The sequence below is a fragment of the Haplochromis burtoni genome, unplaced genomic scaffold (genome assembly GCF_018398535.1).
Source record: "Haplochromis burtoni strain Fernald_Lab_line unplaced genomic scaffold, NCSU_Asbu1 Contig_66, whole genome shotgun sequence".
Taxonomy (NCBI): Eukaryota; Metazoa; Chordata; class Actinopteri; order Cichliformes; family Cichlidae; genus Haplochromis; species Haplochromis burtoni.
This window is the reverse complement of record NW_024582427.1, coordinates 446213-458544: the sequence shown is the minus strand read 5'-3', so window position 1 is coordinate 458544 and position 12332 is coordinate 446213. Positions and strand designations below refer to the sequence as shown.

The window sequence follows — 12332 nt, the reverse complement described above, 5'->3', positions numbered from 1 at the left end:
CTTATGATATATCTACTTGTAATCATCTATTTTTATTTTATTTCTTTAGACCAAAGTTCTCTTAACCAAAATTGGGGCAGACCAAACCACAGACAAATTACAAAATCAGCATGTATTATTGATATTTCATTTCCTGTGGAGTAAAGTTCAAAACACCTAAAAAATCAAACATCAAAATCCCATTTTGATTGAGAAAAAGAATGTCAAAATAAAAAACAAAATGCTAAGAAAACAAAAATAGGACGCTTAAATGTATATCTGAGATTTACCATCATAACCTTTTCGTCTTATCTTTCGTTGGAATCAGAGCACAGCAGTGTTGGATGGTTTTGGCTCTCAAAATCAATCCCTTTTCTTTAAGTCAAAACAAGCATACCCCAAGTTCTTTATCCTTAAGAAAATAGTGTGCTCACTTCATAAACAAAGAAGTTTTTTTATATATATATCTTGTTGTAAAAACAATCATTTAAACAAGTCAGACCTTAAGACCACCGTTAAATTACACTTAAGTATGTTGGGCTTTTAAATGACTGCCTTCCAGGTTGCTGCATTTAGGCCTTACCCCATCTTTACCTCTGCTTCTATTATGTAGAAACCAACACACACATACATCTGCTCATACTATACATAGGCACATGCTGAGTTGACACTTGGCTGACCAGTGCAGAACAGAGGGCTGGACCTCCCATTACTGAACAAAAAGCTTGTGGTCTCGCTCCACTGGTGAGGGTGTCAGCAGCTCCCTGTCCACCCAGCCAGAAGCAGGGTAATGGATTGTGTTACTCCTCATTGTTGACATTGCAACAGATCTGAGGTTTAGTATATTCCCATCCTCTCCCTTCTCTCTCGTTTCAATTCTTCTTTTACTGCTTCTCCTTTCTGCTTTCGTCACCCGATGTGTGTCAGATACCTTAACTAAAATCTCTTCAGCAGTGACATTATACAGGTTTTGTTTACATCTGTATATCCTATCTCCTTTGCACTCCGTCAGTGGCCTGATGTGATAAGAGTTTTCTGTTGACTCTATGTGTTACAGAGTGGATTTTCTGGTCAGCAAGTATACTGCTCTGTCACAAATCCACGCATCATGTGTACTGTATAGCTGTTACGTGGATTCAGTTAGTTTTGATCAGATTATACTGCTTCTAAAAAATCTGACCTGTTTTATCTCCATTGTATTCAAGCAAAACGTTTAGCATGTTGCTAAAAGCTTCTTAAAGGTTTGGCAGTTAGCAGGATTTAAGTGTTAAACAAGTTTTTCTTCTTTTTAGTATATTTGCAAAGCCAATTTTTAAGGTTTTTTTTAAATCCTGCTTTGTTCACATCTGTGTTTGCCATCATAGTATGTCTACTATCTACACCCCTTTTTGCTGGAACAGCACTCTATTATTATAATCTCAGTGAAACATTGTAAAGCCATTTGAAACACATTACATCCATAATATGATAAAACATTTTGGTTGTGAAAACAGCGATCGAAAAAGTGCGCAGGATACCTTTTATCACAGAGACTGCCTTGTAAAACATTTGCTGGGAATGAAATGAAAGGATCAGGATGTTCTCTAAATTGTCTTTAATCTGATAATTAATAGGTTTTTTTTGTTATATTTGTTTTGCCCCTTCTGCATTTTCTACCACCATGAGCTATTCTCCTTTCCAGTAAAGAGGACTAATTTCCCACAATTATTTCTTTCTCCCACACTCTCTTTATGTCCTGCAGGCTGTTACAACAGACCCTTTTCCAGTAAAGATGCTTTATGACAAATCACATGACCAGGTGTGGGTCCTAACCTGGGGGGACATGGACAAAACCCACCCAACACTTCAGGTAAGTGTGAAGTACTTTGCAGCAGTTACTTTTGATAGACAAGCTAAATGGTTCAACTTAAATTACAGCTCTGGGAATGAGAGGGAACTGGATATTAACTATTAAAGGGACACTTAAGCATTTTGTGCTTTGTTTTGTCTCCTGTCTGCAAAAAAAGACAGGCTATTATTTTGGATATCTTTCTTTAATAAGGAACAGGGAGCTCATCGGTGTCGCAGGCTCGCTTGTTAATCAGTGAACTGTAATCATCGAACATAAAACAAAGCTTAGAGCAGCTATAAAATTACAAAACAGACCTGCTTTTTATCATCCGTCTACACTTGCTTTTTGGTGGTGTGTATTCCTCAACTCTTGATTCGTTCCCCGGGAGAGCATAATCTGCGTTAGCTGTAAAAAGTTTACCAAGCGAGGAAAAACCTGGCTTATAACTAATTGAGCACACTTGTGTGCCAGCGTCCTTTGTTTATGTGATAAGTATTTGTGTGACAAAAACTAATCTATGTATGTTTTAGAGCATTTACCAAGCCAGCAAAACAGCAATTCACAGCTGTGGTGTTGTCGGCTCGTGCCGAGCGTCCCTTTGGGCTGCTGGTGCTGGAGGCTTCACAATTGAGAAATGATCACAGGTGTGGTTGTATTTAATCCACCTCAGGGGATGGGTTGTGACAAGGGAATAGGGAGGAAGATGCAGAGAGGGTCGAGAAGGTGGAGGGAAGAGGGAAGAGGGAAGAGACCAGAACCGGCACCGATGGAGGATGATGCTGTTTTTAAAGGGCTGGTATTTTTAGGTCTGCCTGTTTTGCATGTGCATCGGTGGAAGATAGTGTCATGAGTAAAGCTACCAAGGGATCGCACTGTAATCTCTGTAAATGACAATAACATGTTTATTGTTCTGCTTTGTCTCTTTGGGTGAAGGGACCGCATTGTAATTAAGTGCGGCCCTGTTTTCTGTCTTTATGATTTGGAGACGTTTATAAGGACTGTGCAATAATGTTACAGTCAAATTTACGTGTGTTTCACTTATTTTCAGTATAGATTTTTTTCCCTACTCCAGTTAATTCTTAAGCTCTCAATTTTTTGTGAAATGGTTCTATGAATAACACTTCTCCAGGATACTGTAATGGGTCCATTTTACATCATTATTTTTAGTTTTAATGTTAGATTCTTTCGGATCACAAGGTGCCACTACGCTTTGGCATCAAAAAGTAGTGAAAAGGATAACTGCCTGTACGTGGGTTTTAACAGTTTTCCACTGATTTATAATCTACATGGCCAGACTCCATATGTGTGCATAGATTTCCAATTTATTCAGGCTTGCACTTCTTCACAGAGTGTAGGTGCATAAGCTAGAGATGTGTTTTTGTGTAGTTATTCCGTTTTAAGGGGAGCACTCACAGCAATTATGCTGGAGTGGTTTTGAACTTCTATCAGAGTTGTAATCTTAAAAACAGCAGAAAATTCTATCAAACAATGTTTTTCATCACAGAAGAAAACATGGTTCTCCCTATTTTAATTTTGAAACAAATACAAAGAGCAGCTTTGCATAACAGCTGTGCAGAAAATGCATTTTTGTTATTTTTCATTTTGTTCATTTCCCCCTCTTCCTGCCATGGTTCAGAAGTAATGAATAATTAGTGAACAGGGTAGGAATCAATCAAAAAAATGCAATTGCAGACAAACTGCATAATGGATTGGAGGCCACATGGATCACACCACAAATAAATGGTCTGATAATGTCATTATCATTTGGACTGAATGTAATTGACCTGTTCAGCAGCAGCCTGTCGCTACCAGAGGCACCGCTTCGCTTCGGCAGATCATACATGTGTATGAGTGCGTGTCTCTGCTCGTGCATGTTAATTTGAGCACTCGAGATGTGCGGCTGCACGCAGGTGTGCATTCATCTCAGTGTGTGCGGCATTTTTAAGAAGCCAAGTTTGAGGATGGCTCAGTAATTCTGCAGAAGCACTGAAGAGAACGTGATTGTCAATTCATTAGGGAAGACAAATGGAGGAATCTCTCCCGGGCATAGACAGTCATAGCCTTCCAGACTGTCAGTTCATTCTGTGTTAATGTGCTAAGAAGATATTTAAAACACAAATAGATTTTGTTTTGTTATTTTTGGTTTTGTTGCTTTTTGTTTGTCTTTTCACACACAGCAAAATAGCAACTTTTTAGCCTGGGCTGGCCAAATCAAATGAGTTTTTTTATGCTCTTAATAAAAGGTATTTTAATCCCCCGTCCACCAAACTTTACACTTTGCACAATGCAGTCAGTTCCCCTGGCAATTGCCAGACTCATCCATTGGATTGCAAGATGAAGAAGCTTGATTCGTCACTCCATTAAACATGTTGTTTTTAATTTTCCAACCTTAACCAAGCTGCTATTTTAAGGTCTCTCACATATAGGTTGCTTGCTGTCGACCCAGACCATGACTTTCCCCAAAACTTTACATACACCCACTACCTCTGAAATAGATCCGCCACCCTTGCCACTAACCATAATGAAGCTATTTTGAGTCTGACTGGAGGCTTGAGCTTCTTTGCCCTCTCCATACTTGCTTCCTGTCATCTCTTTAGAAGTACTGTCAATTAAAGTAATAAAAGAGGATTTTAATTATTGCAGCAGTGATTCATTACTGTCGCGCCCATAGGGGCATCAGTTCAGAACATTCTGACATATCTTTCTGGAAGGCAAGTCTAAACATATTTTGCTCTTTAATTTGATGGTTCTTTTATTAAAATGTATATGTTTTTTAATTTTCTCAATGCTCATTTTAGCTAAATTTGTATCATGTTTGTAAGAGAATCTCAAGCAACTGTTTCATATTAAAAGAAGTTGACATAAACAATTGTTTGTGTCTTACAAATGTATGATATAAAACACAGAGTTAAAAAATGCAAATCATTAACTTTAGCTGTTCTTGCATGAATCATGATCTTCTTAGTTTCATTGGACCCGGGGTGTGCTTTATTGCTCTCCAGGAACAACTAGTAACTCTAAAAGAGTGTATTAGCAAAGCACAATGAATGCAGTTGCATGGGGTAATATTAAAATGCCTCATAAAATTTATTTAATTAGCGGAAAAATAATGGAGTATTTGAAGAATGCCATCTAATTTAGACATCACGTAGCTGGAAAAAGAAAATAACTACACATGGCATCTGCAGAGTGAATGTTGTAGAGAGTCAGAAGCTAACCAAGAAGCTACTTGGTTAGTAGCTTCAAAAATCCCCCTTAGGTGTCAGATAAGCCAGCAAGGCAGTGGCCGAGAAAAACTCAACTGGGCCTTAGTCTTGGTCTTGAGTACATGAATATGAAATCGAGGGATGAAGAATAACAAAAGGAAAGCCACTGGCATTAAGTTGTAAACACCTGCAGCCCACAAACCACCAGAGTTGCCTAATAATACATGAGTAATAGTACACTGAACCTCATTAACTCCCATCATTGTATTCTGCAACTGTTGTAATGACTTTTTGTTAATGAGGACTTGTTTCATGTCTCGCAAGCAATGAGAAACAGGCTGATCTGTTTTGTTAAAAATGGATGAGATATTCAGCAGAGTGGGGGAAAAGAGAGCACTTCTGAGGGGTATTTCTGTAGTGTAGCAAAAGAAACTTAAACCGCTATTTTTATTTCCTTAGATTTTATAGCTCTGACGAAGAAATGCAGTCTTCCCCCCCACCGGGCATCAGGTAGAGGTTTAGCTTCGGAGTTGAAGGCGTAGACATTTCGATTTAACACTTAGCTCTTTCTAGTTTAAAAAATATTCTGTATGCTCTCCAGCAACATTTTCCTAGGTGTCTAAAGAGGAGTTTGCAAACTGAGAAGGAAAACAAGCAGATTTGACCTGATCATGGCAGCATACATGATGAAGCATGTCTCATCGATAAGGTGGTTTATCAGGACTGTATCAAAAGTGGAGGCGCTCTCCGAGCACCTTAGAAGCATGCTGATTCAGTGCCAGCTGTATGACATGAGAGATGGGGCTTTTATTGTGGTGTGTGCTTCTTAGACAACCATCACTAATCAAGATGCTTTACGGAGAACAGAGATAGGGCCGTGCTTCACCAGCTCAAGTCTTATAATGTAGATGTTTATCTGTTTCACAATATATGAGGCTGTCACCCGAACAAGCTCTGATTCTTAAGACCTGACATATGAGCCTTACAGTAATTCCTCTTACAGAAGATAGAAGCAGTGCATTCTGACAAAGCTTCACAGTTTGGCTAAAAGCTTCAAACTAAAGTAAGCATCTGTGTTCAGACATACGGACACGTAACCAGAAACATACATACAACCCTACAGTCAGACATTCATTCTAAGGTGCACACTTCCATACATACAAATAGTTGCCCACTATGGCCCAAAATAAAGGGGAAACGATTAAGGGAAAGCTAACTTATACAATGTGATTGTATAAGTTAGTCATGCAAAACAAATCAGAGACTGAGCTAACCTGATAGGCTGAGGAAGACTGTGATTGTGATGATTACCTTTGGTTTTAAAATTAGAGTGTGCTACAGTGAGGAGACCCTGGTTAGAGGGTCAGAGAGGCTGGCTGCAGTGATAAGGACTAAGATGCTCTGCTATGTAAGCAGGGACCTGTCCATGCTGAGCTTTATATGTTAATAACAGGATTTTAAAGTGGATTCTGAATTTTATTGCCAGAGAAGATTAGCAAGAATAGGTGTGAAGCAAGTATACGGTTACTTTAACAGTTGTTATGGTACAATAATCACATATCGGAATCCTAAACAACTCGTTAGAATGTTGTTTCTCTTGGTTACAATAATCTGGTTTAAGATCATGTCAGCCTACATAATTCCCATTACGTTTAGTGAGGCATATCTTGTTATAGTGCAGTGCTCTTTTGGGAAACCATGGCTTCTGGAATCCATGTGGATATTGCTCTGAAATTACAACCCAACCTATTTCCCATTGTATGCTCAACAGCAGCAGCAAAGACAGTGAAATGTAACACACCATTCTAAACTCTAATTAGATTTGTGTGGTTGCATGGAAAACAGTTTTCTAGCAAGTCTTGTTTTAAACTGTGAATTGTATAGCTAAAAGGTGCATAGTGTATATTTCCAAAATCTTAGAAATGTTTAATATCAATGAGTGAATAAAATTTAAAAAAAATCTCAAATAGTCCTTAATTAGGAAAATTCAGATTGAAGACCGTGTGAAGTTTGGCTTTTGAAGGATTACACTGAAAACATTCAAGGGTTTAAACCACAAAAATAATGTATTTGCATTCGTGTTAGATAGTAAATACTGTATTCATTTTACATTTTTCTGGAACTGTCTACAGGTTATTCCTCAAGCCAGTGTGGGTGAAGTACATCATGCCATACGTACAACTTTTCAGAGGGTGAACGACTTCTTCATTCCTCCAACTAACCTCATCATCACTCACGTGAGGTAAATCCGTACCCATTTAGCAGCCTTTCACCTTAAAACAGGTGACCTTATTGCTCTCGCTCATCGTAGCTGTCCCACTAAAGCAAAGGAGAAAAGAGCAAATGAGAATTATAATGAGAACCTCGATGTGTATTAATCACTGCACAAAAATTCTAGAAAGGCTATTAACCTCTTCTGTGAACTTTGCCAATTTAGGTTTGCCTTTGTCTTTCTCAAAAATGAGCCCGCGATTCACAAGATTGATCTGGAGACCCTTCACCGTGTCAAGACCATCAGCCTAAAGAACAACAGCTGCATCCCAGTGAGCATGGCCTACACACACCTGAGTGGCTTCTACTTCATCCAGTGCCAGACCAAGAGCCTTCTCGCCCCACAACAGCTTCTGATCGACAGTGTGACAGACGCCGTGATTGGGCCAAACCTCAATGTCACAGGCCAGGCTTTTGTGTCACCAGACGGGCGCTACATTGTGACACCTGACCCACAGAGCTCAAAGCTGATAGTACAGACAGTGTCATTCCAAGGGGAGCTGAGTCTGAACCAGGAAATAGACGAGCCTGTGGCGGTCTCTGATCTTGTTTTTCAACCTTCTTTCACGGAGTCCAACCAGCATGTGGCCGTTGCCACCTCGGGCTCAGGAACGGACCTGCTCTTTGCCGATCTGTCCTCAGGCCACACCGAGGTTCTCCGGAGCCTCAAGCAGCCCCTGGCCCCCCAAGCCTGGCCCTGGGGAGGCCCTAACAGAGTGGTTGTCTCCAGTGGGTTGTTTGGACAATATCTGGTGACACCATCAGCTGAGTCCCTCTTTGTTCTTAATGGCAAACAGAGAACGCCGCACTGCGAGGTGTCAGACATCAAGAGAGGCAACACAGTTGTCTGGGTTGGAGAGGTATGAGTGACAAGGAAAAACAAAAGTGAACAAGATTTAGAATTAGGGGGAAAACGGAAAGATCAGGCCAAATTACCTATTATTAAGATTTATGTGAACATAAGTTGTGGACTCAACCCTGGGACTGAGCAAGAGAGAAACCTGCCTGGGTTTGTTGTAACAAAAGTACACGTAAAAATAGAGTAATTGAGAAAATATTCCGAAAATCTGTTGTGATATTTATATTGGGAGAAAGTGTCAATGCCGTTCAGTGCAACAGTGATCTATGTGCACTTAACTATACAGAATTGTACATTATTGCACTTCCTTCCATGTTATCACAGCAAATAGATACCTGAAGAGGGGTTATAACAAACTATGAACTATGCACAATGCTCACTTTTTTTAGACTAAAAAGCTTTCCAGTTTTTGTTTATCTCAACAATGTTTGTCGTTTTCACCAGTGCCGCATATAATCACCACAAACTGTCTGTCCCGTCTGCCTTTAGTGTCCTGAGTGCGTGTCCTGAGTCCTTTTAAAAGCTACCATCACCATCTGTTTACTCGCCTTTGTCATGGTATTGTACTGTATTCTCCCTCTGAAAGCTTTCATTCTCCTAATGCTGGCAGAGGTTGGCTTTATACACGTGTAATACCCTTATTTACATTGTCTGTCCAAAGAGCTCAATTGGTCCGTTAGCCGTCGACAATGGATGTTGCAGTGGAAGCCTAGCCTGAAATGAAAAGTAGATCTTTTGGTCTCTTGCAATGTTATAATCTGTCCCCTGCTGTTTCACATTTATTCTGAACCTGCAGTACAGCTCTGAGCTGTGAAGCCTGAAAATGCCACTTATACCACTTAGCAGATTCCCTCAGGGTAATGACTCCAGTTTACACTGACCCATATGCTGAGGCCAAGCCAAAGTAGCATCAGTGCTGCTATCTGACAGGCTGTGAGCATTTGTAGATCTCCTAAGAGAGCCGTGCATCAAGATCAAACAAGTCAGGTAGACTAGACACTTCTCACTTGGTAATTAGTGAGAGAAAAAACTTTCTGGAAAGAAGTCACGCATGTACACAAAAATATATTCTATATTTCAAAGTCTTGCAACCTGTTTCAAAAGTAGGGATACATTTTGACAGCAATATGTACTGTATTAAACAGTTTTCCTTTTTTTCAGGAATATTAATTGTCAAATTGCAAAAAGTACTAAGTGTGTTTATTACTTAAACACTGTATTCCTACTTTTGAACTAAAAAGGCTAGAGTGTCTGTCTGAGAGCAGCAAGTGAATAAACACCAGCAAATCTCCATCTGTCAAAATAGCAGATATTTCCTATCTGTGGTTGAACTGCATCATCTTCTGTGTAACTACATTTTCCACTTGCACTAATCATCATAATGATGATCCATTAGCAGCAATATAGCGCTGCGGCTTCTCTGCAGATGTAATAATGTCATCAAAAATTACTGGAACCATAAAGTCTCTTATCATTCCTGGCTTTTCATATTAGTGCCAGTCTATATATGAATGCAGAGCTTGGACAGCACTTTTGATGGTTTTTACATAGTAGATGAAAATTGGCTACAGTTTGGGGGTAATTACTTTTTTTTTTTTGCCTTTTTGTCTTTGTGAGACTTTTAGTAAGCTACTTTAGGAAAAGCACTTATGTGATGTTATGTGGAATATACAGAACATAAAGTTTAAAAAAAAATTAAATCAAAAGTTTTTCAGATCTGCCAATTATGTAAGGACAGTCTGACTTGCCACAGAAGAAAAAAATAAAAATCATTTATTTGACCTAGTCGCACAATGCTTCTACATTTGATACTGAATGTAACTAAAATAAGTATCAAACATGAGCTTGGTGTGAAACAGTTGTTCATTCATCGAGTCACCATGACAAGCAGTTCTATTACATTTCTGGCATATTTTCATACAGTGAGTTTCAAGTGGTACAAGTTCAGTTTTGTCTCACGTCAACAGCTGCCTCAGGGTCTTTGTGCCAGTTTTTATAATCAGTTATAAAAACACCTGAAATTGTAACGTTCTCCCACATTTGGCCTGCTTGTCTCACATATTTAACAGGTGTTTAACATGACCCTCTTCTTTTTTAGAGACCTTTTTTGGCAACTATTCAATTAATTTGCTCTGCATTTCTCTCACAGTATGCTGTTCTTAACATTTGATTAATTCAGACGCTGCTAATACAAAATCAGGACTTGAAGCTGTGTTCTGAAGATCTTTGTGACAGCGTAGATTTTACATTTGTGTAGGTAAAAGCATTATTCTTTGCACGAAGCCCAGCGTGGAGTTGCTGGTAATTAAATCACGTTTTAAAAACCAAACAAAAACCAGTACTTTACAAAACAGTAGGATCAATGCTTAATCACGTGGCAAGAGGAATATTTTTGTTAATTTTTTGTGAATTTAAATCTTGTACATGTTGTCATCACAGCACAAATGCTCACAGCCTTTGAGATCCAACAGTTCCTGACCTTTTAATGGCAGGCCGTGAATATTAAAGACATAATTAAACGTCATTTACCAAGATGTCAAAGACCAGCTTGAGTGTGAAAAAACTACTGTAAATCCAAATGGAGTCTTGTGGTGTATCTGCAACCTAAATGAAATAATAATCATTTTTCCTAATACGTAGTTGTGCCTGTTACTCCAGTCCCCAATGCGATGCAATGTGTAGGGTAGAACACAGGAGCGAAGCAGATTCGTCCTTCTTGTTTGTGACTTCGGTATTTGCTGCTAATCTGCCATGAAAACCGTTCCGGCATGAAAGTATGACTGAATTAACTTTCTGAAGGCAAAGATTCAATGATGTTTCCTAGACCACTGTTGCACTGAGGAGAGAAAAATATACGTATATATATATAAATATATATCTGACATACATTTATGCTATCATGCTTTTAATGGAAATTTCTTAAATTTTTAATCCAGTTTTCTGTCTCAAAAAAAAAGAATAAATCTGGCTCTGATGCTTCCTAAAGTCACTATCCCATCCAAAGTCACTTCCCAATGGCTCTAATCAAGTAATAAACAGTATTTGACAACTCTTAACACATGCATGTAATGAAAATAGGCCTCCAGTATGATCACGGACCTCTTGGTGATCTCTCACAGTCACATACAGTTCACAGTTGCTTGTATAAAAGTCACTTTTATGTCTTCTCATTGTCACGTCTTTCAGCTTTTCTCTTAAGGTCGATTGAGCAGTAAAACATTGCTACTAGAGTCAAGGAGAGCAAGAACAAAGAGACTGCACCTGCGCTTGCTGATATAACTACATAACTGGCTCACTTATGTTGTTTGTTTGGATCTACCTTCAGTGTCACATGACTATTTCTGTACCTCTCCTTTAACCCTAAAGTAAGGGGCTGAAGAGCTGAACCGCTTGGTGTGATAGACATTGATAGGAACCACTGTTGTAGATATCATTGTTCATGTTTAGAACACGTTCAGACATGACAAAACTGACTGTACAGTTTTCTTTATGCATTTTGTGTGTTCTGGTTTATGAGGGAATTGTTTTGTAAGAAAAAAATCGAAATAAATATATTGTAAAAATCATTCAAGTGTGTTTTCACCTCATTACTGTTAGAAACTGGGATAAGCTAACTAATTAATTTGTCTATTGCACTAATTTGATTATTTATAGCGCTTCACAATTCCCCCTTTTTAAATCTTTGTCAATATCAATTTGGGGGTTTTTTTTAGTTTTTTTTTTTTGCATCTAACCTGGTTTGCATGTGAACATGGCCACAAATTTGCTGGTAATTAGAACTATATTCTATATTATTCTGTCCAAGTGCCAAGTATAAAAAATGAATTACATTACAAATAGACTCAAGCATTCTGAAATCCCATTTGATACCCATTTTGGGTGTTTTCTGGTCATTCGGTGGTTATCAAATCAGATTATTTGTAATCACACATTGCCAGCAGCTGCTAGTAGGCTCAGTACGTTGCTGTCATCTCATTCAACAGTGGTCACTTCATATTGCTTAACAAATGTGATCACTGAGTGTTTTCACTTTAAATTCTGTGTAAGGCGGCAGTGGTTGCATGAACTATGAGACATAAGTTCAAGATCCCCTTTTTTCTTTCTTTTTGACCTTCTGTTTCCATGATTGCTGAAGATTTTAAGTGTGCTGCTTAACACGTGCTGAGGCTGGTAGTAGTCACGGAAA

At 38.7% G+C, this 12332-nt stretch overlaps 1 protein-coding gene across 2 annotated transcripts in view; it reads left to right on the top strand.

Moving 5' to 3' along the window:
* Positions 1–11712, top strand: part of fstl4 (follistatin-like 4) — a 209089-nt gene extending 197377 nt beyond the window's left edge. For both annotated transcript variants that reach the window (XM_005923089.3, XM_042221414.1), the window contains exons 14-16: positions 1721–1828; positions 7149–7258; positions 7454–11712. In XM_005923089.3, coding sequence (XP_005923151.1) covers positions 1721–1828; positions 7149–7258; positions 7454–8153 — 918 coding nt within the window. In that variant the 3' untranslated portion in view covers positions 8154–11712. The remainder of the gene's footprint in view (positions 1–1720; positions 1829–7148; positions 7259–7453) is intronic.
* The last annotated feature ends 620 nt before the right edge of the window (positions 11713–12332 follow it).